Source organism: Phalacrocorax aristotelis, chromosome Z (assembly GCF_949628215.1).
Source record: "Phalacrocorax aristotelis chromosome Z, bGulAri2.1, whole genome shotgun sequence".
In the NCBI taxonomy this organism is placed as follows: domain Eukaryota; kingdom Metazoa; phylum Chordata; class Aves; order Suliformes; family Phalacrocoracidae; genus Phalacrocorax; species Phalacrocorax aristotelis.
The window spans coordinates 15,666,201-15,686,428 of record NC_134311.1 but is presented as its reverse complement, the minus strand read 5'-3'; the positions used below and the strand labels follow the sequence as shown (position 1 = coordinate 15,686,428).

The following is a 20,228-nucleotide window of genomic DNA, read 5'->3' as shown; positions in this document are numbered from 1 at the left end:
TTGCCAGATCATATTGAGGTGCTTGCCTGAACATACACTGATCATCTCTTCTGCCTCTTGGATGGGGCTCTCCTGTATAGAATTCACAAGAATTCAAAATTCCTGAACCTAAGAAGTCAAACAAGGACTACAGAAACTAGAAGATCTTTGCAAAAGTCTGCTCAACTGGCTTACCACCACCTACCATCTCACTGAAGGTTGCCCTGTGTTCTTCTGATCCTTGGCACATCAGCTTTCTTTCCTCTTGTTAGTTCTGCATCTTTTAAGGCTGTTTAGTATTCAGCCATTCAGTGCTGGCGCTAGGAATGTGTTCGGCTCACAAAAACCATTGTGTGTGTTTCACATGGCTCTTTTTTGTATTCCACTCGGCAACTAGGAGTGGCAGCTAAAACTTTTCTTCCCCTTTGGAACTACATAAACCTACCGTGCAGTGCAGCACAGATCTGGTTTGCAAGCTGAACACAAGCAGCTTACCACAAAGCTTTCAGGGCAAAAGAAAATTCTCTGATCTGGCATAGACAGCCTTCCCCACCTTCCCTTCTTCCTTGTACCAATGGGAGGAATGTAGCTTTCATCTTTCACACAGAAAGTACATTTTAAAGTTTATCAACTCACCCCAATCTTCATCACTTATCCGAACAAATGAACGGTCTCTTAGGATCCTAAAACGTATCATTAGGAGAACATAACACAATAAACAAACAAGTTAAGAGGTCTTTACACAAAAGTGACAGCCCACAATCAAACAGCAAAAACCCTTCCGGTTTACTCACCCAGCATTGTTTACAATGACATCTGCAATAAAAAAAAAAAAACAAATGCACTGATAAAACACAAGCTTGTTTCTATTTTTCTCCCACTTCTAAAAATACTTACAGACAAGAATGCTGCACCTATACATCGTATTACTACTCTATAGCTCCTTATCCCAGACAGTGGAACTCCACCATTGGACAATAAAGACAAAAAGCTTCAGTACAGGCAAGTCTAGGCCTGCCAACAGAACAAAGCCAGACAGGGAGGTATAGCTGAGAAGCGTTGGCTATCTCAGAACACAGCACCTGCAGGACGCAGGCATCCTGCACAGTTTTACAGCTTGCTTTGAATTCCAGAGTGCTCCCAATTATGCAGTTTGTGCCATCATCTTTGTTGCAGTAAACCCAAAAGATAACTGGGAGAACCACAGAGTCACAGAGCCACTTAAGCAACCTGGATCACAACACTTTTTTGTCAAATATTTAATTTGGTTCCTCTTGGCTTTAATTACATATACTTTTACCCATTTATTCCTCAGTTAAAATCACACAAACTTCACAATTAAACACTGGCAATCGTATAGGAAAGAGGAACAGTATTGTTAAATAAAATACCTCAAACTTTTTTTTTTGCATTACAACATTTTAATCATATAGGCAAAAAGAGCTTCCAAAACATAATAGAGCATCTCTGACTCTTCAGCAACATTATTTATCCTAATTTTATAGAGCTAGTTATAATACTTGATGATCTGTGCTTTGAGACAGACATTTTTAACCGTTACTGAATTACCAAACTTCTGAAGGCAGGAAAATGTCAATCATATATTGAGCTTTAAACTTCTGCTAAAAAGTACCAAAAAGACATTAAAGTTGCCCATTCAGAATTAAATTGGAAAGTCCCTGATTTAGGTTTCACTAAGTCTATCAAGGGTTGGTGAGTTATACTGTTGTCACACTGTATTTCATATACTTGCTGTCAGTTGCACTCCTTATAATGGCTCTAGGCTTGCAAACACGTTACAAAAAGAATTAAGCAACTGTACCTATCCTCCCAAAAGCCTCAAGTGCTGTCTTCACAAGCTTTTCACCATCTTCCACCGAATCTATAAGAAAAAAAGTATGAATTTCCAAGTAAAATGACCTGGGTATACTGCAATTCCAGGATATTAACAACTAATTCCATGGAGCTAAGAAAAATAAATTGTGTACAACCCAAAATAAAATAAACTCAAATTCAGCAAATATCTCCATGTAGCCTAAAGCAAATCCCTTACAGTAAGTCCTGCAATGGCAAACATTGTGGCATTTAGAAAAACAAGAAACAAAACAAGTAAGAATCACCCATTCCCATTTTGCCTCTGACAACTGCAGATGGACAGTTTCTTAGTATTTAAATGTTAAGAAAGCATACGAAAGAATAGGGCATTACTAGACAAGTATTAATTTAAAAAATCAATTTATGCACTTGCTTTTACCATCTCTGTCTCCCTACTCCACATTACATTACACCTATTTAATTTATATGTATGGTATTGACAACTTGGCAGTAGTCCCTTATTAAGCAGCATCAACCGCTCATGCAACAGGTCCACTATTCCTATAGATAAAGCATTACAGTAGTCTGGAAAAATAACATACCATAGTTGGGTACTGCTTTGCCTCCTTTTGCTCTGATTTCATTGACAACTTTGTCAGCAGCTGAGGAGCTCTTGCCATATCCCTTGAAATCACCTCCAAGATCATTCACTGTGCATCACAAAGAAATTAATATTCAATTGTTAAGACTCAGACTTCATGGTCTCTCCTTATGTTATTATCAAGCTGGGAATTATAAGGAGTATTAACAAAACCTGCTGCATCTGGATCCTATTGAGAATCTCAGAAGATTACAGAAGAACAGTAAGTCACATTATTATTTTTTAAAATAAGTAGTATAACATACAGTATCTTTTTTTTTAAATAACATGGAGAACAATATCTTTTTTCCTCTCTCCATCATGCATTCAACTTGCCTGTCCTGCCCAGGCTACCTCTAATTGTGTTATTGTAGTTCAGAGATTAAGATCAAAATTACATACCAATCACAGGTGATTAATGCTGGTCTCTTGTCAAACTGCTATAGCTACTGTATGAACTGTAAACAAGACTGAGAAAACTTTGTTCCTGTTTAATAGAGTAGCTAAAAACATTACTAGTAAACTTCACTACAGAACAGATCAAGAAGTCTGAACAAAGGGAGAAGAGCCTGCTCTGGAGCTTCAGATCCTGCTCATGCGGGATAAGAGGACCACCTGACACAGAGAACTGCTGTGTTTCCAGATTGCTCTCTGTACTGGGGCACGCATCATTAATGGTAGCTGCACTGCATCATCACCACAGCTTGCTGCATTGCTGTATTTGCATGTCCCACAGTTTCATGGAATTTACATGGGGAACCAAGCCACCCCCCAAAGAAATCCATACACACATTATATTTGGACAAAGAATTCCAAAAACTGTTAAAAAGTATGTTTAAATGGGTGCAAAATGAAACTGTAAGAAAGCCAGAATTGACTGTGGCTTTACAAGCAACATTGGTGTTTTGCTAAACAGTCTTCTGCTACAGTGAATTCCATAGCCTTCTAACTTTTTTAAATCCTCAGTAAACCAGCCATAGTGAAATCCACAAAATATGCATGATATTCTTGCTGGTCCTTTTTTTTTTTTTTTTTCTTTTTCTTTTTTTTTTAAACTCTTCATGTAAAGAGGAATACAGCTTGCAGGACACATGACATAATCGTTCTCTATTACTCGGACCAAGGTCTCATCTGAAATCCTATATTCAACTGTGTGTAACACTTCGAGTGCAGTGTAAGAGCACTGCAGAAAATCCATATGCGTAAATGAAAATGCCAAAGCCCAGAAGAAGGGAGCCATGTAAATAACGAGGGCGGGGGGGAAAGAAACCAGCAATAAAGCAAACCAAAACCAAGAACTGCCTGGCTTGAAGCAGGAAGAGTTAAGACAGAACATGATGACATGCTCAAGTACATTAACGGACTGATGCAAAAAAGAAAGCAGAAAAAATCTCCAAGCTAAATAGATCAATATCTAATAGTTCGAATATGCAGCTAGCACAATTCAAGTGAGGCATGAGGGAAAGTTTCCAAGTTTAGTGAAGCATTAGAATAGGCAACACCAGCAGACTGCTCAGTCTGCAACATCAAAGGTCTTTAACAAAGCATTAAAGAAAAGCGAGTCAGGAACAGCACTAAGATTCCTAATCTGTTCTGGGAAAGAAGAGTGGGCAATTTAGCGGTAAACATTTATACAAAAACGTTCAGTTAGTCTTGTTAAGACATTACAACTCTCTACCAAAGACACGCTTATATATGTTTATCCTTCACTTCAATAATAATTAGCTGACAAAAGCTTAACTAAATATTTGGGAAAATTTCCAGAGACAGCAAAGCACCTTAGGCTGAGTGCAGGCACTAACAGAGTTGAAGCACAAATGAGTACACAAGAAAGAACATAGCTATTCTACACTTTGAAAATTATTAAATAACTCCACGAGTCTGACAGTCATTAAAAAAAAAAAAACCAAAACCAATGGATAAATAACATTATTTTAAGCTTAAGATTCACGTCACATAATTTCCAGTTGAAAACATCCAGTAGAAAAGAGCCAGAGACTGTAGCAGTTGTCACAGAGCAGTTATGGTCTGAACCATAGAGAAGAATTCCTCTAAGTCTATGAGTACATTATTAGCAAGCAGGGCAGAGCAGCAGAAGCAAATCTGTAGTGTGAAACAGTTGGTGCTGAGGACCTGACATCTACAGTACATGCTTTTTAAAAAATAAACCAGCTTATTTCTTGCTGTAGTCTGGTGCCAAAAACCAAACAGACATTTGGAACAATTTAGGTGCACTGCTAAATTGCATCTTCCAGTTTGGTTTTCAAAGGAACTCCACTCATGCACTTCAGTATCATTTCACAAAGCAAACAAAAATACATACAGATACAAATCAGGAGAGATGCTTCAAAAGCGTGACTCTAATCTAAACCAAAACAGTGACACAGAAGAGCCCTCGGGTAGACCGAAATGGAAGAAACGATATAGTATGGGCAAAATACAGGCTGCAAAACAAAAACAAAGCATGCCCCTCCTCCTTCTTTCAACTTTTTCTATTGAGGAGCATGAAAGAGACAAAGCATGACGAAAAAGGTGGTAGCGTTTGGGTCGTAAGAAAAGGGAGACTTCCACTCGGGTCACGCTGGTCATTCTACCCACGCTGAGAGCAACCCATCCAGAGAAGAGTACACATAGGGGAGGCATGGGACCGGACAGAAAAAGCACCCATGTCAGGACCCACCAGTATTCCTCCAACTAGAGTATCTGATCACAAGACAGCTTCATTTCCATAACTGAAAAAATGAACTTGTTTTAAAGAGACAAGATATAAGCCTCATATCTGCTTTAGTTAATTAAAAAAAAAAAAAAAAAAAAATCTTTACACCAGTAACTCTCAACTTTTTGAAGTCAGAATCATAAGAAAGCAAGAGTAAGAAAAATAAATACAAGCATGCAGAGGTAATTGCAAAGCACTACTATAAGAGGTGAAGTGAGGTGCAGTTTCCAAAGGGAAAGAGAAGCTTCCGTTACACACAGTCGATTCTTAACTTACTGATTTAACTATTGTGCAATAAGGCTGTCAGTAAAGGAGTATGAGCTCTGGTCAGGCAATATAACACATTTTCTTTCAGATTGTCCTGGGAAGTCAGAACACCACTAGCTACACAGAATCAATATAATTAAACATTTGGGCTGCTTTAAAGATCTAATTTTTGTTAAACAGGAACTCGAAATGAAGTATGCAGGTTCCTAGTAAATAAGGTAAGTATCAAATGTGGCAACTGGCTGAAAAAAAAAACTATGTTTTTTTGAATTATCACACACAGACTTCTCACATTTAATAACAAATAACAACAAACTATTTTTATGAAGTTTTGCAAAATGAGATTGGAATTTTTATTAGAAAGCTACTAAAAATCAGTGAGCAAGTTCTTGTCCATAAACTGTTTAAACATTTAACCTTGAAACCATCAACCATACCTGTACAAATTAATTCACAGGCAGTCAAACGGCAACACCAACTGCCAGAAAAGATAACTTAACCTTCAGAATTAGCTTGTGATACAGCATTTTGCCCTATTAAATATTCCCTGAAGGAGGTTCAAGCAAATGACAATGAAACTATCAGAAATCCTTTACAGTGAGCTATTTGGCACTGTCATTGAGACCAGATGGCTCATCTGTGCAGTGCACTGCAGAAAGAAACAATGCAGTGCACTTCCAGAACATTCTGTGTTTTCTGGGGGCTACTGACACTGCCTTACCTTCCAATAACGTCTTTCCTGGGAGAAGATACTAGAAGACATATATTCACGTTTCCACACAGTCATAATTAAAAGTTTCAGAACAGTATTCACCTAAGACAACGCCCTCTCTGGCCACAACTCACAGTAAAGATTGGTACGCATGGATGAAAGGCAGGTCCGAGAAATGATCTGATCCAAATTGGCTTTCCAGCAAAGATAAGCCCTTGGACAAACTTGGGCAACTTGTTCCATAAGAAAACAAAGCTTGGAAGCAAAATTTAAATAGCAAAAGATAAGACAGAAAACCATTAAATAACAAAGGTTACAGTGAAAAAGGGTATGGACAGTTGAATGCAAGCCATGTGAAAAGGCAAAGGTTATTCTCTAGATCAAGTTAGTTAACATAAAACTTACCAACTACTGAAGCTCCTCTTTCGGCAAAAGCCAGAGCATATGCTCTGCCCAAACCTAGTTTAAAAAAACAAAAGTTACAAAAAAAAAAAAGTCAATTTGTCTCCTGGATCATATAAGAGTAAAAGCTACACAAAAATTAATTGCATGAAATAAAATGCACCAATCAACACAACCATCTTGAAGGTTCAAAGTAAAACACTGGTCCCCACAGGAGTTAGAAGTTTCATGTAAGTTTAAAACATAAAAGTAAACAAACAGATAAATTGTCAACCAGCCTCCGACCAAAAAAAAAACCAAAAACCCCCATCCTTACTCTTCGTTATTGCACTCAACAGAACCATCAGTGAAAGCTGTCTACCTCTGAGCTTGCGATAGAAAAACATATTTGTAAGGCAGAAAGTTTAAAGTCTTGATGTGATCTTGAAGGAGGGGATCTTTCAAGTTAATTAATTACATTCTAAGTGAATAAGATACTTCCCTGGTTAAAATTAGTCTTTAAGATGTGAGGAAGAAACTGGACAATATTTAACTGTGACTGAAGATGTACTGACAAAACCCCTCCAATTATTTGGATACAAAGGAATCACCTTAACACCACAGTTAACCAGATGCATCCATAGGTTCCCTATCATAACAGGGGACTCTGATTTTCACCTCACATACAAAGGCTAGATTCTTGCACCTTTACTCTGGCTTAGATACTAGGTATGTTATCAATTAGTTATTTGTTATGACAAATTATTTACAGATGTCTTATCCACTGTGCCAGTCAAAAGTTATTTAAATCAATGATAATGATCCTTTTTTTCATTCCAAAAGAGACTAGAGATTTGAATGCATAAAAGGTGATCAGTCAGAAAAAAGTTTCTCAGAGTGCAACAGTACCTCTCTGCCCCTCACCAGAATAGTGAAAGCCAGCTCTTAAGGGAAAAAATGGGGGCGGGGGGCAGTCAGAACTGTTTAGACTGTTTTGAAACACACTAATCTCACACCAACAAATTGGAATCTCCCCTAAGGCTCCTACGAGCCTCTTCAATTGAGAGTATCACATGCGAGATGCATATATATCCACTGCCTGATGTAACCCAAGTCCAAGAAAACTTTTTTTTGGTTTCGAAAAGCCACACAACTGAGAAGCACACAAAATGCTGACCATGTTATATGGTATGGTATTCCTAATTGGCAAGCAAGGACTGAATGCTTAAAAATCAAAACTAATCTTAGGAAAAAAAAAAGCTTTAATTGCATAAACAATGACAATACTGCATGACAGTCAGAAACAATACTTCACAAGGGAATTGCCCAAAATAAAAAGAACCTACTGCATTTTTAGTTGCCTGTATATGTGAAACCAGGTCTCACTTTGAAAAGAATTAGTGAACCTTTAAAAGGATAAAATAGATAAATACCCAGCTCTGATCTGCTCTCTGGCATCCAATTCAAAAATCGTAGTTGACAAACAATGCTATTAGCAGTACAGTCTAACTACAGCGCTGTAAACTAAATAAAAGCAAAAGAAGAAGTTTTGCCTGAAGTTAACAGGACTTCCCTTTACCTTGGCTGAAATACAATCAATCACTTATGAAAAAACTATCGTGAACTGAAACATCCAAGGACAGTTTTCTCTGTTAACAAACCATTTTCAAGCAGCCTAATACTACAAGGGTCACTGTACCACACTTATGACAAGCAATTTATGCTCCATGCAGTGCTTTTTAGCAGCTTCGTTATTGCCAAAGTGTCTTTGTTTTGCAGTTACCTAAGGTCTTCACCTGTTCTTTAGTAAGACTTGTACAGGGAGAAGCCCATGAATACAGGTCTGATAAAAGCTGGAAAGCATCATACAAAGATCTGGCTTCGATTATTCTGAAGTTTGTCACCTTCAGGTGACATGAGTGGACTGTTCAGTGCTTTTCACAAAATCTCATATTCCTGGTCCTTCTCCACAAGACATCACATAATCTAGGCCCCCAAAACGACTCCTCTCGCTATGTGCAGCTCCACAAAGAAAGAGCAAAACTACACAGTGTGAAGGCAGACCCTTCTTAGCAGATGGCAGAAGAGGCTCCTGCAGCAGCTCATCACAACTACAGACTTTGCCTCTCTCTCATCCACACTTACAGTTCATCTCTTCGCTGGAAATACCAGAGTAAGCAAAAGTCAAAGCACGCATTCAGAGGAATAAGAAACAAAAAAACAGAAGGGAAAAAAAAAAAAACCAAACAACCCAACCCAAAACCACACCACACCACAGCAAAAAACACAAAAACGCTTCCTGGCAAAACCAAGCATTCCACTGCAGAACCACCCCTGGAGAGGCCACCAACAGCACAGGCCAGCCCCGCTGCCGAAGCAAATCCCGCGCCGCCCTCCCCGCGGGGCCGCCGCCCGGGAGGGGGTCAGGGCAGCAGCGCAGGGCTCAGGCTGCTTTCGGCGGCAGCGCCGGGCCCTGCCAAGGCCCTTCCGGGCCCGCGCCGTGCCACAGCGCGCGGGTCACAGGCGCCAGCCGCTGGGCCCAAGGCAGAACTGGCAGGGATCAGGACACCAACACAGTAGGCGGAGCGGGAGGGACACCCGTGACTGACCGCCGCGAAGCACCGCGTCCTCCCGTGCGTTCAAAGACCCGAAAGCTCGCCAGTTTTGTGCTGATTTCCAACAGTCCCGGGGCTCGGACCAAACCGCAGCAGCCCCACAGCCCCGCACGGGACAGGGCGGTCACCCCCGCACAGCCCTGGCACTGGCGCGGCAGCCCCGGCGGGGAGGGCCGGCACCTGACAGAGCCGTCACGGCCCGGCCTCCCCCGCGGGGGGCGCCCTCCCCGCACGCCTCTCTCTTCTGCGGAGAGAAACGCCGTTTGTACCGAGCGAATCCCTGAAGACGCCCCCGGCGGGCATGGGCACACCTGTCAGGGCGGCGGGGCGCCCGCCTCGCCCGGCGTCCCGCGGCGGCGGCAAGCCCCGCCACGCACCACGGACGAAACCCCCGCCACGCCGCAGCCTGGGCGGAAAGGGGACAGCGCTGCTCACCTCCTCCGGCGCCGGTCACCAGCACCACCCGCCCGTCAAACCTGAGCCCCGCCGCCATGTCGCTGCGCCGCTCCGCGCCGGACCGCTCTGCGCGCCGCGGCGGGCCCCGCTGCCAGGTCGCGGCGCGGCGGGGCGGTGCGGGGGACAGCACTGCGCATGCGCCGCCGCCCCCTGGGAACTGTAGTGTGGGCCGCACGCCCGGCAGAGGGAGGTCGGGGGCGGCTCCCTGCGGGCCGCGGCCCTGCCGGCTGGCCGTGCTCCAGGGCCACGGCAGGCGGGGCAAGCCGCGAGCGGGGCAGAGGGCTGCCCAGGGGCGAGCTGCTTGTAACGGGCGCATCTTCACAGGTGTCTTTGGAGGCCGCAGCTGGGTAGGATGGATTTTAAGATCGGGCTGATCGAGATGATGCCACCGTTTAAAGTTAATCTTTATTTACTTCTTTTATATTAATCTTATGCTTTATGTTGCGTTATTTTTTGCTTTGTTTACTATTTCCCAATCCAAATCACTGCTTCCAGCCCTTGCTCCCTTGCTTGTGGGAGTTCTTTCGGTTGCACAATTAATGGGAAATATACTGCCCTTTCCCCCTCCCCCTGCCTCCAGCAGATTTCGCTCCTCCGGGTGTGGGAGGCTGTTGTGGGCGCCGGTGCCCAGGCGCTGCCGGGGGGCTGCAGGGCCCTCTGTGAGGAGGGGCTGGGGTGCCCCGTGCCAGGCGCAGCCGGTTCCGGCAGAGCCAGCGGACCCGCCGCAGGGCAGGGCTCAGCCCCGCGGTCGAGGTGGTGGAGCCTCTGTGAGAACGTATTTAAGAAAGCATAAAAAACACTGCATGGCGGTTGTGGGAGAGAAGAGTGAGAAAACTGTGAGAACCAGCCCTGCAGACACCATGGGTGGTGAAGAAGGAGGGGTGGGAGGTGCTCCAGGCAGCATCATTTACGATGTAATTGTATTGGAGTTGCATAGGGCTGCTGCTCTTGGTCTCAGGAGTAGATCTAGTTAGGATTCGTTCTCCATTTCATCAACACTAGCTCAATCAGGATGTCCCCAGATATACCCATCTCAATCCTCGGGATCTGTTCCTGCTATCAACCTCTGAATTTGGACAACACCAGGGTTTTTTTTTTGCTTGGGTAAACATAATCTTGATCTTCTGTTCTAGTAAACACGTCAGCTCTCTCTCGCATTATAATTCTGCCTTTAAGCATTGGACCTCTAATTGACTCTCAGAATTATCCTTTTCCACCTGCCTAAAATACTTGTACTCGTCCTACCTTTGCATCAAGCAGGCACCCAGTATGGCACACATGGTCCCTTCGCCTCTGCCATCTCACTTGTTTCCCCAGCATTTCGCTACCCTTTCCACAACAACCTCGGGTTCACACCACTTCTCCCTCACCCATTCCATTCCTAAGGGAGAAGGGTCACAAACATGCCTCCATAACAATCCCTCCATTGACAGCCCTGCTCGCTGCGCCAGTTATAAATGTCATGGAGATACACTAAAACTTACCCACCGAAGGATAAACTTAAATAACTTTATTTTACAAAAGAGCCAAAAACACAAAAAAATACCCAATGAGAAACAGGAATAAGCTGAAATCTATCAACCCACCAATAACATTTAACACATAAAAGGTTCAGCTTGTCAGTCGGGGTATTATTACTACACATCTACACAGAAGAACGATGGTCCAAAGTGCGCACACACAGACACACCGACTCACTCACTCACTCACAAAGGTGAACTCTCTCCCTCTCCTGGGTACCCAAAAGGTAGAATTGCTTGCCTGGGGCAGGGGCAAGAGCTCACTCAAGGATATATCCAGAAGAAATCACTCATCCAAAAGTAGGTGAGGGCACTCAATCCAGGAACTTTCCTCAGGTGCCGTCCCAACCGAAGGGGAGAGGCTTCAAACACAGGTCCACTGCTCCAAGAACACCACTCCAGGGGGGTCTCTGGCATCACCCCATTTATACCCTGGGTCAGATCTGAGCTGTGGTCATGATCCAGAAGCTTCTCTGAAGCAAGGTGCCTTGCTGGCTGCGAACCCTCTCTGCTGGCTGAGGGGTCCCCCCTCTCCCTCCCCTACCAGGGGGTGTACCTGCCTGGGGGCATGACAAAGCACAAAAGGTGCAAAAATGAGGCACCAAAAGCCAGCGATTCCAGTGGCAAAAGCCCCAATGTTCAGAGAAGGGGGGGGGGGGGGGTCGGAGTGTACCTGCCACAGGTGCTCAGGCAGCAGAGGATGGTGTAAGGAGTGCCCCGAATTCAGAGCAGCAGACTAGCCTATTTTGTTGGGGAAATCATCTACATACTCACTCTGCACAGATCAACTTTGATTCATGATTAACCTTTCTTTTATAGTTTGTAAAGTTTGGATTATTTCTGGAACTAGTAGAAAGAAAAATTGGTTTTGCTGCAGATTATCTCATTGGCTGTAGTGCTTTACTGTCTACCCTAAGGAGCGGTGATAGTTACCCAAGTGATAGCTGTTTGGAGACTTCCAAACTAGAAGAAATTAGCATATATGACCTCAAGTAGCCTTTAATATTCACTTCTTTAGAACTATTAGGAATAGAGATGTATTGCCTGTGATTTTATTACATGCAGTTCAGTCTGAACAGAGGAATTGCATTAAATACTATGCTTGAAATTTACAGTTTGGACACTAGAGGGATCATTGTGCTACAGTAAAACTGATTTAAATATCTACATTTACAGGTACCACGCCACAAATGATGAAATTATTCTTCGACAAACCTAAAAAAAGCCTATGCGAAGATCAAGTCAAAGCGATGCTGCTTTTAACACACACTGGTTTACTTGGCCAATAGATTCACTGGTGTGTTGGTCTTCTTCTGGCTGTATAGGCACGTGTTGTGCATGCACTGGGAACTACAAATAAATCGTTCTGGAGGCAGGTAAAGGAACACAGGACAGATAAATAATCTACAAAAAAATCACTAGTTTTAAGTATGGGAAATATTGTTGAATGTGCACAGAAATAACTCCTTGCACTGGATGTGTGTTTGTCTGGCACTGTATTAATCAGCACAAAATAACCACACAACTAATTACACTTCCAAATTACTTCATTTGAGTGCAGCTCAACACAAGAGCAAGTTTCCCACAGTGAGAGGCCCGGTGCAGCTGTCAGCGTATTGCAGAGAGGACATCCTTGATAGGTATTTGTCTGCACTATGCTCGGCAGCAGCAGGAAGCTGCTTCCCGGGAGGGCAGAGATGTGAGTCAGTTTGTGATTGCTCTTCCTGAGGAAGTGACAGGTTGAGCTCCTAACCGCCTGTGAGCTTTAGTTCTGCCTCAACACTCCATATTTTGTTTATTGTTGCTAGAGGGTGGGATTGGACTCCTGGAGAAGAGAGGGAAGTCTTCAGGACAAGAGCTGCTTCGAATGCTGCCTGGCTGGCCCTGCAACGTGACCGTGACTCATGGGGTACCTTTACAGGTACAGGGCACAGAAGAGAGCCTTGTCCTGATGCAGCATGTAGCCAGTATGCTATTTGCAGAGTGTTATGTAGCCTTATTTGCTCCCACATGTTTCTTAGTGGGGCTGTGGGCTTGTTTCTGTCTGTCTTGTTTCTGTACTGTCCCATAAGTTTAGGATGTAATTGTTAGGGTAGGGGATTCCATGCATTAGATGATCCAAGGAAAGGACTCTACTCTTTAATTTGCCTGGAAGCTAGTGGCTACATGCCCCAGGTAAGATCAGATCCTGAGATATTTCTTCAAAGGCATTTGTTCTTTAGGTAGCTAACAATCAGGCCTTGTTAACAAGTCAGGATCTTTTATAGCTTCCTCATTTTGGTGCATAGACTGGGATTACAATCAGCAAAGAGCTCACACTTCAAAACAATAAAATTTGAGTTTCCTCAAAAGAATTATTTTCTGGAGAACACAACAGAAAGTGCACTGGAGAGAAAGTATGTCACTTTTATATTTATGTTTTTAAAGTGAAACCTGTGTGTATTAAAAAGATCCACAGTACAAAGTATAACTCAGAATGGAAAAGGGTTTGATGGGTACCCTTAAGAGTCAGAAGTGGTTTGTTCCAAAAGTCACACAGCTATCAGAAAATGTTTGCATCTGTCTGAAACAAAGTATGAGGGCAAAACGCTACCACTGTTAATCAAAGCGGGGTGACATTAGGTGGAAACTTGAATGCCGTAGGTGTCAAGCCACAAATCAAGAACAGGGGTCAAACTGAGTTTTTAATGAGTGAGCCATAGTGGGAGATTAATAGCAGCATATCCAGATTCCAAACTCAGTGAGACAGGGTTTAAAGTGGTTGAAACTGGTAATGAAATAAGTGAGTCAAAAAGGAAGACCAAATCTACTTTGTTTTGTCTCTTTGTGAACAGTGTGAGCTAACATGCATTTATCATTAACTCTTTTATTGACATAGCAGGCTTTTTACACCAGGAAAAAATTGCCCCAAACCCCAAGCAGTACTCTGTAATACTGAGTATGATTGTGGGTTTTTTCTGTTATGCTTCAATGTCTAGAGCAGGTAAGTTCTTTTATAAACCGTCAATTTTCATGCGGTGTACTAAAACAAATCTGGTACATGTTCTACAGTCATTCTTTCAAGTAAGACCTTAGATAGTTGGGGGTTTTTTGGCTTTGTCTCTTTTATAAACTTTGGGTTGCATGTGTTGTGGCTACTGCAGGAGTCTTAATCCCACTGAAAATGTTTTCTACCATCTGTTGCTATAGATGGTGGGCACCTTTGAACCTTTTATTCAGGAGTAATAAAAGATTTAACTGACTTGCTTTTAATCTCTATTTTTTAATATTGCTAGAAGATCTGTTTGGATCATAAACCTCATTTTCAAACCCTTTTTATTTGCTTTCTAAATAGTTTTGCTCATGGAGATTTGTGGAGGCCTATGCACTGGGAACAAAGATTTCTCTACAAACATGAGTGAAGGGGGCAACAGGGTGTTTCTTGTCATGAGCAGCGACTAGATATTGAATTCATGTTAAAAACTGTGGCACCCTTCACTGAACATTACAGAAGGATGGCCTACAAGAGATGGTACTTCCCCACAGCCTTAGGGCTATAGAAGTCTCCGGGGTTTTGAAGACAGGCTTTCTGCTGTGACCAAATAGGCCTCACCTGTGGCCAGGTCTTCATCCCCATTTCCTGTCTCTCTGCAGCCATCCTCTGGCTGCCAGTGCTGGGAGGTCACTGAGAGGTCTCAGCCCTGAGCTGGTCACAGATGTTCATCTCCTGTAAACCAAGTGTATGGCCCAGCTCACCCTACTAATTACTGTCTCAGTAAAAGCGGTTAGAGAAAACTACTTATTTTGATTAGGTATACAATTTTATGTGATAGAAACCCCCACTAAGGCATTCCTCATAGCTAGCATATAGTGTTTCTTTTGATACCTTTCACCCACAGGAACAGCAAATAGTACTATTCCCATTCTAACTTGCATTCTCTTGAGTTCTGTTTTTCATTTGGTTGTTTTGTTTCTTTTCTTTCTGTGAGCCTATAGCGGTTAGTGAGTGGGGTTTTTCTTGCCATTGAATCTATTGTCACCCTCAGAACTCGAAAAACAGCTTTCCTGATGTGACGTTGAGGAGCTGCCTACTGTGTAGCTAAGAGTGCATATATTCTTATGATCTAACTGCAAATGTAAATGCAAACATTTTATAGCTCTTGTCAACAACCCAGATCACAGGAGGTCTTATGTCCCTATTTTGGCAAGAAATGTTAATTTTGGCATTTGTTGCACATACCACTCAATTAACTGGAAAATGCACGCTGGGGGCACCAGCAGAGCGCTATGTAAGCTTTCCATTTGATTCTGTCAGGGACTCGTGGTTTAAGGGAGACCGAAGCCCTGGGTCAGTCAGGGCTCGGTGGACTGCTGAGCTCATATGTAATAACACATCAGTAGAACAAACTCATCAAGCAGAAACTAGTTGCTTGTGCACATCTACAGCTTTGAAAATACATATTGTGGAAAGACGTTAGGGAGGTGCCAGCAAAAGGTTATGGTGTTCCTCCCGTAACACAACCACCCTATTTCATCCTAAACAATTCTTCATGAAAAATCCATTAACTTGGTCTCCTTGAAGGAAAAAAAAAAAAAAAAAGGAGAGTGAAAACCATATGGACTAAAATAAAATAAGAGGCAAAAAGACTAGCAAAAACCATATGTCACATTCTGTGGAAATCAGGTGGCACTACTGCCACGTTACGGGTAAATAGAATCTACAGATGAGCTGAATCTTTACTGAGTAAATGGAACACTTGAAATGCCTCCTGAGAAAACTGATTCAGTGCAGTTGCTTCCTGAGTAATGGCCATATTGAGCTTTAGAACGGCCAAAAATTCCAAGAGGTTCTGCTCTTGGAGTAAATCCAGGCAGCTTCTTTAGTAATCGGAAAATATGCACAAAAGATAAGCTACTTTTAAACTGTGCCTCCTGAAATGGCCTCTTCTCTCAAGCTGCCACCAAGTACATCCTAGAGTTCTTAATCCCACTGTTGTTACAGAAGTTTCTCTGTGCACAACAGCACATGTATATTCATACCCCCCAGATAAACAGCAGACTTCCAGTTGTCTCTCAGAAATACCCACTCCACCAGCTTCCATCTCAACTGCCCCAAAAATGCAAATGAAAGCCAACCACCATGGGTTCAGACTGACTACATTCTGTGGTGAAAATTCCTCCCTAACCTGCAGCAAAGAGCAATTTTAGTCAAGAATACATGAAGCAGGGAATAGCCCACTGACTGAGAAGCAAGATGGATGGATGGAGAACAGCCAGTCAGCTAAGTTACAACATGAACACCTTTTTCTTTGGTAGCTTGTACTCCTCTGCAGCACTTGCTTTGCACATCAGGAATGAGGTGGGGGGTCAGAATTCCCCAGTCAGGCAGGGTTCTTCCAGCTCCAAACTGTAGCAAAGACTAGTTTTCATCGATACTGTTTTGTAAAGGGCCTCCTTCCCTGTTTCCATATTTTGTAGCATGAGTTTCTCAGTTCTAGTTTTGGGGTAAACAGTAGATTGCAGTGTCATAGGATACTGGAACTGTAACCTTAAACATACTGTCTTACTTAGCCAAAGTCAAAAGCCTACGCTTACGGTAGGCAGTAGACCATATCACAGTGAAGATGGCAAAGCAAACTTAATGAGATCTTTGTCTGATCACAGCCCTTTCTCCCAGAAAAGTGCTGAGCTTTCCTTTCCACTGTTCCCTAATAGTGTCTCGTATGATGGCACAGCAAATGTACCTTTGGGAGTGTCCATACCATTGAAATCAAGTTAAGCAGCCTATAACTGAGGTAGATTTTCAGGTGGGCAAAGAGTCTCACTTTAGTTCCAAGGATGAGATCATTTTGCTATTGCTGAATTATCAAGATCCTTGAGATATAGAACCAGCTTTCTTGAAAGAAACAGCTGATCTGTTATGCCCCAGGACTAATGCACTTACTCCCCCCCGGCTTGAAGTACCGCCTCAGTCTGGTTTATTTCTGCAGTCTCTTAGCAGGCCTCACAGATGATACACAGTCTTGACTCTCTACAAAATAAAACTGAACCCCAAACAAACAAAGCAAAAAGCCACAGTATCTCAAGCCCAGAGAACTCAGTTCAGCAAACTGAAAGCATAAGCTAAGGGCTTCTGGAATGGGGAAGGGCTCTCCTTTCTTGTCACAGGAACCCTTAATTAACAGTAGTCTATCAACAGTCAGGGGATTTTCCCCCTTAAGGGACCCAAGCCAAGCCCAGCTACTGAAATAGATTCCTCCAATGCAAGGAGACTAAATTCTCCTCACGAAACACAAATTTTTGACACTGTTCCATAGTGGAGTAGAACTGGTGCATTGCCCTTCCCGTGCTAGAAAAGAAGGGTTGGTGTTATATGGGTCCTACTTGGGCTGATATATTCCACCTACACCATCATACTCTCCATATTAAAAAAACCTCACACAAATTAAATGTGGCAATATTTTTCATCTACTATTAGCTGTGGCTTCGCCAAAACAATGAATGGTATGTGAATTCTGAAAAATGTAATTCAAAATGTCCCACAAAGGGTGTTGCTAATGAAGAGCTCTAAATCTCCACGTTTAAAGACCAGTGGGGCTGACACTCTGAAAAGCTGCCAGCAGGAACTGGAGAACAAGTGGGTGAAAAAGCCAACAGTTTTCTCTTGGAACAACCTGCATTTGTCAAAACCTTCAGAATTATATCCATGAAGAAGTTTCTTTATAGGACACAAAACACCTACTGACTGAAGAAAAAAATAATGTATCTAAGAAGTTTCTTTCTAGATATGATGCGCAAGGCTAACTTCTGTTTTGTTTCAGCTCATATTTATGTGCATTAATAAAAGTACATTTAAAACCCAAATATTTAATACAAACTGAAGTAGGAATGAATTTGTCATTAAGCCAATGTGAAGGATTATTTTAAAGTCCAGTGTTAGGATTTTTAGAGTAGAAAGTAGAAGGTCTTATGTGTGATGGTAAAAGTAATTTATAACTAAATCACAGTAACTGTAGGAAGCTCCACCTTTGTCCTCCACCTACCACACCAAGAGTTTCCCACAGGGGAGAACAACAAATAGCAAACAGGTTTCGGTTGCTTGGGAAAGTTGGGCAAGTAACGTACCTCCTTAATTCCATTATTCTTAATTGTTATAGTCTGCTTCTTTGCTTGATAGTGTGTAATTATGGGACATCCCAAAGCTATGAGCTGCCTCTTTCCAATTTGCTCCTTAATAGAAAGAAATGCCATAAGGCATGTTTCTCCAGAAACTGGTGGAGTGGTAGTAAGTAGAAATTTTCAGATTGTTAGGGGATATACTTCAGCTCCTGTATTCCCCAAACTCACAAGAAAAAGTGGGTATTGATTTAGGAATGTCCTATCTGTAAATACCAGCTTTAAAAATTGAAACTAGACTGCTAAATATAAAATTGAGTACTAAGAAAAGAGCTGTCACTTCAGCAATTTATTGTCTAAACATTAAAGAAATCTTTATTTGTGATGTAGACCAAGTCTACTGTAACAGAGAGAGCTCCAAGACAGCCCATAAGGAGATACTACTCCTTTATTTTCAGAGGGAAAATAAAACACATGGTAATCTAAAATATAAACTATAGATTTGAATGTCAAAGCTGCAACATAATTTCAGCTGCAGTATGCAAACTTCAACGCCAATAGATTAATAATTTGGTATGGATTAGTTTTTTAGGACTTCTTTCTCCATAAGAACAAATGCAAGTTTGGTTTGTTTTTGTTGTTGGGGTTTTTTTCCCGTTTGTTTTGATTTTTTTTTTTTCCTAACAAATTGGAAATAACTACTACCTTACTTAGTCTTCCTGAGTAATAGCCACGGTGTGGTTTTGGGTAGCTGTATTTTTTTTTAGATAGATAGGAGAATTTCCTCTCCCAAAGGAAGTTTCATTTATGTGCAAATCATAAAAATATTATGGGCCTTTTCTGGTCAACTACAATCTCCTTTGACGGTTGTTTTATCCAGAGCACAGATGTTTGCCACTTGACCATGAATGTTGGCTGACCTGCCCAAATCTCAATGAAAAACAGTTGTAACAAGAAGGCTTCTCTGCAAATGATTATGCAAACGGAAGTCTTCATTTCACGTTCATGCTTAAGTACACCCTCTGTAATGCATTCAAAAGCAACTTTTTTTTTTTTTTTCCTTAAAGCTCAGAAATACATGTATGGAAATCACAGCTAAAAGCTTATTATACTGATGAGGGTATAGATTATATCCAAAACAGTATTAACAGCTAAATCAAGATGTAGATTATTCTTTCAGATTTCAAATTACATTGCAAAAACCCCCAGGAAATGGGTGTTTAGCTCTGTTTTTTTCATTAAGTGACATGTGTAACGTATTCTTTCTACTGTTCTCCTTAGACGCACACACGATGTAATATAATCTTGGGGCAAAAATGGTAGGGAAGGAATAGACCTGTGTGAAGAGTAGTTCTGCTGTTGGGAAAGGCAGGGAAAGCACGTAAGGCCAAAGGAAACCTATGGTATCAGGTCACCAGACGGTGAACACTCACCATTCTTTCCCCCATCCCACCAGGGGGAGGGAGGGAGCGGCTGTGTGGGGCTTAGTTGCCGGCTGGGGCTAAACCACGACATCATCTAAGCCAGTACAATGTGTAACTTACCCGTCCTCCTCCTAACACTGTTATCTTTGACAATGACAGACTTACGAGTAGTGTGGAATCGTCTCTGCTAAACCCTGAGAACAAGCATGCTCTGGTCCTTTGAAGGGTAACACGCAGAATTCCAGTTTACCTTTAAATAGCCACATTATAGCTGTTATAGATACCACAAAGGGCTGGAAAGCAACTGAAGCTAACTGGCATCAAAACCAGTTTGCTACTTACTTGGCACAATGCAATCTTCTTAGGGAGAGATGCGAGAATGCAATTGGCCAGCTCCTCATTCCTTTATTTTACAGGAATTTGCTTTATGGGTGGGGTTAAATCTTTTTTTAGAAGACACATGATTTGGTACTTTCCTAAAGGAAAAAAAAACCCACACCAGTTGCTGAAAGCTTCCAGACTCCTGATAATCTCTGTACCTTCTAAATAAAGATAAATTTCAAGAGAGCTTAAGTACAAGAATAAGGCTTGTAACTTACCCAATTGTG

The 20,228-nt window shown here is 42.1% G+C and overlaps 1 protein-coding gene across 1 annotated transcript in view; it reads right to left on the bottom strand.

Annotated features, from left to right (window-relative positions):
* Nucleotides 1-9,702, bottom strand: part of HSD17B4 (hydroxysteroid 17-beta dehydrogenase 4) — a 74,999-nt gene extending 65,297 nt beyond the window's left edge. Inside the window, exons 1-6 of the mRNA XM_075079969.1 lie at nt 9,561-9,702; nt 6,535-6,588; nt 2,397-2,504; nt 1,802-1,861; nt 774-795; nt 616-662 (exon numbers count right to left, since the gene is read on the bottom strand). Coding sequence (XP_074936070.1) covers nt 616-662; nt 774-795; nt 1,802-1,861; nt 2,397-2,504; nt 6,535-6,588; nt 9,561-9,618 — 349 coding nt within the window. The 5' untranslated portion in view covers nt 9,619-9,702. The remainder of the gene's footprint in view (nt 1-615; nt 663-773; nt 796-1,801; nt 1,862-2,396; nt 2,505-6,534; nt 6,589-9,560) is intronic.
* Nucleotides 9,703-20,228: the final 10,526 nt, after the last annotated feature.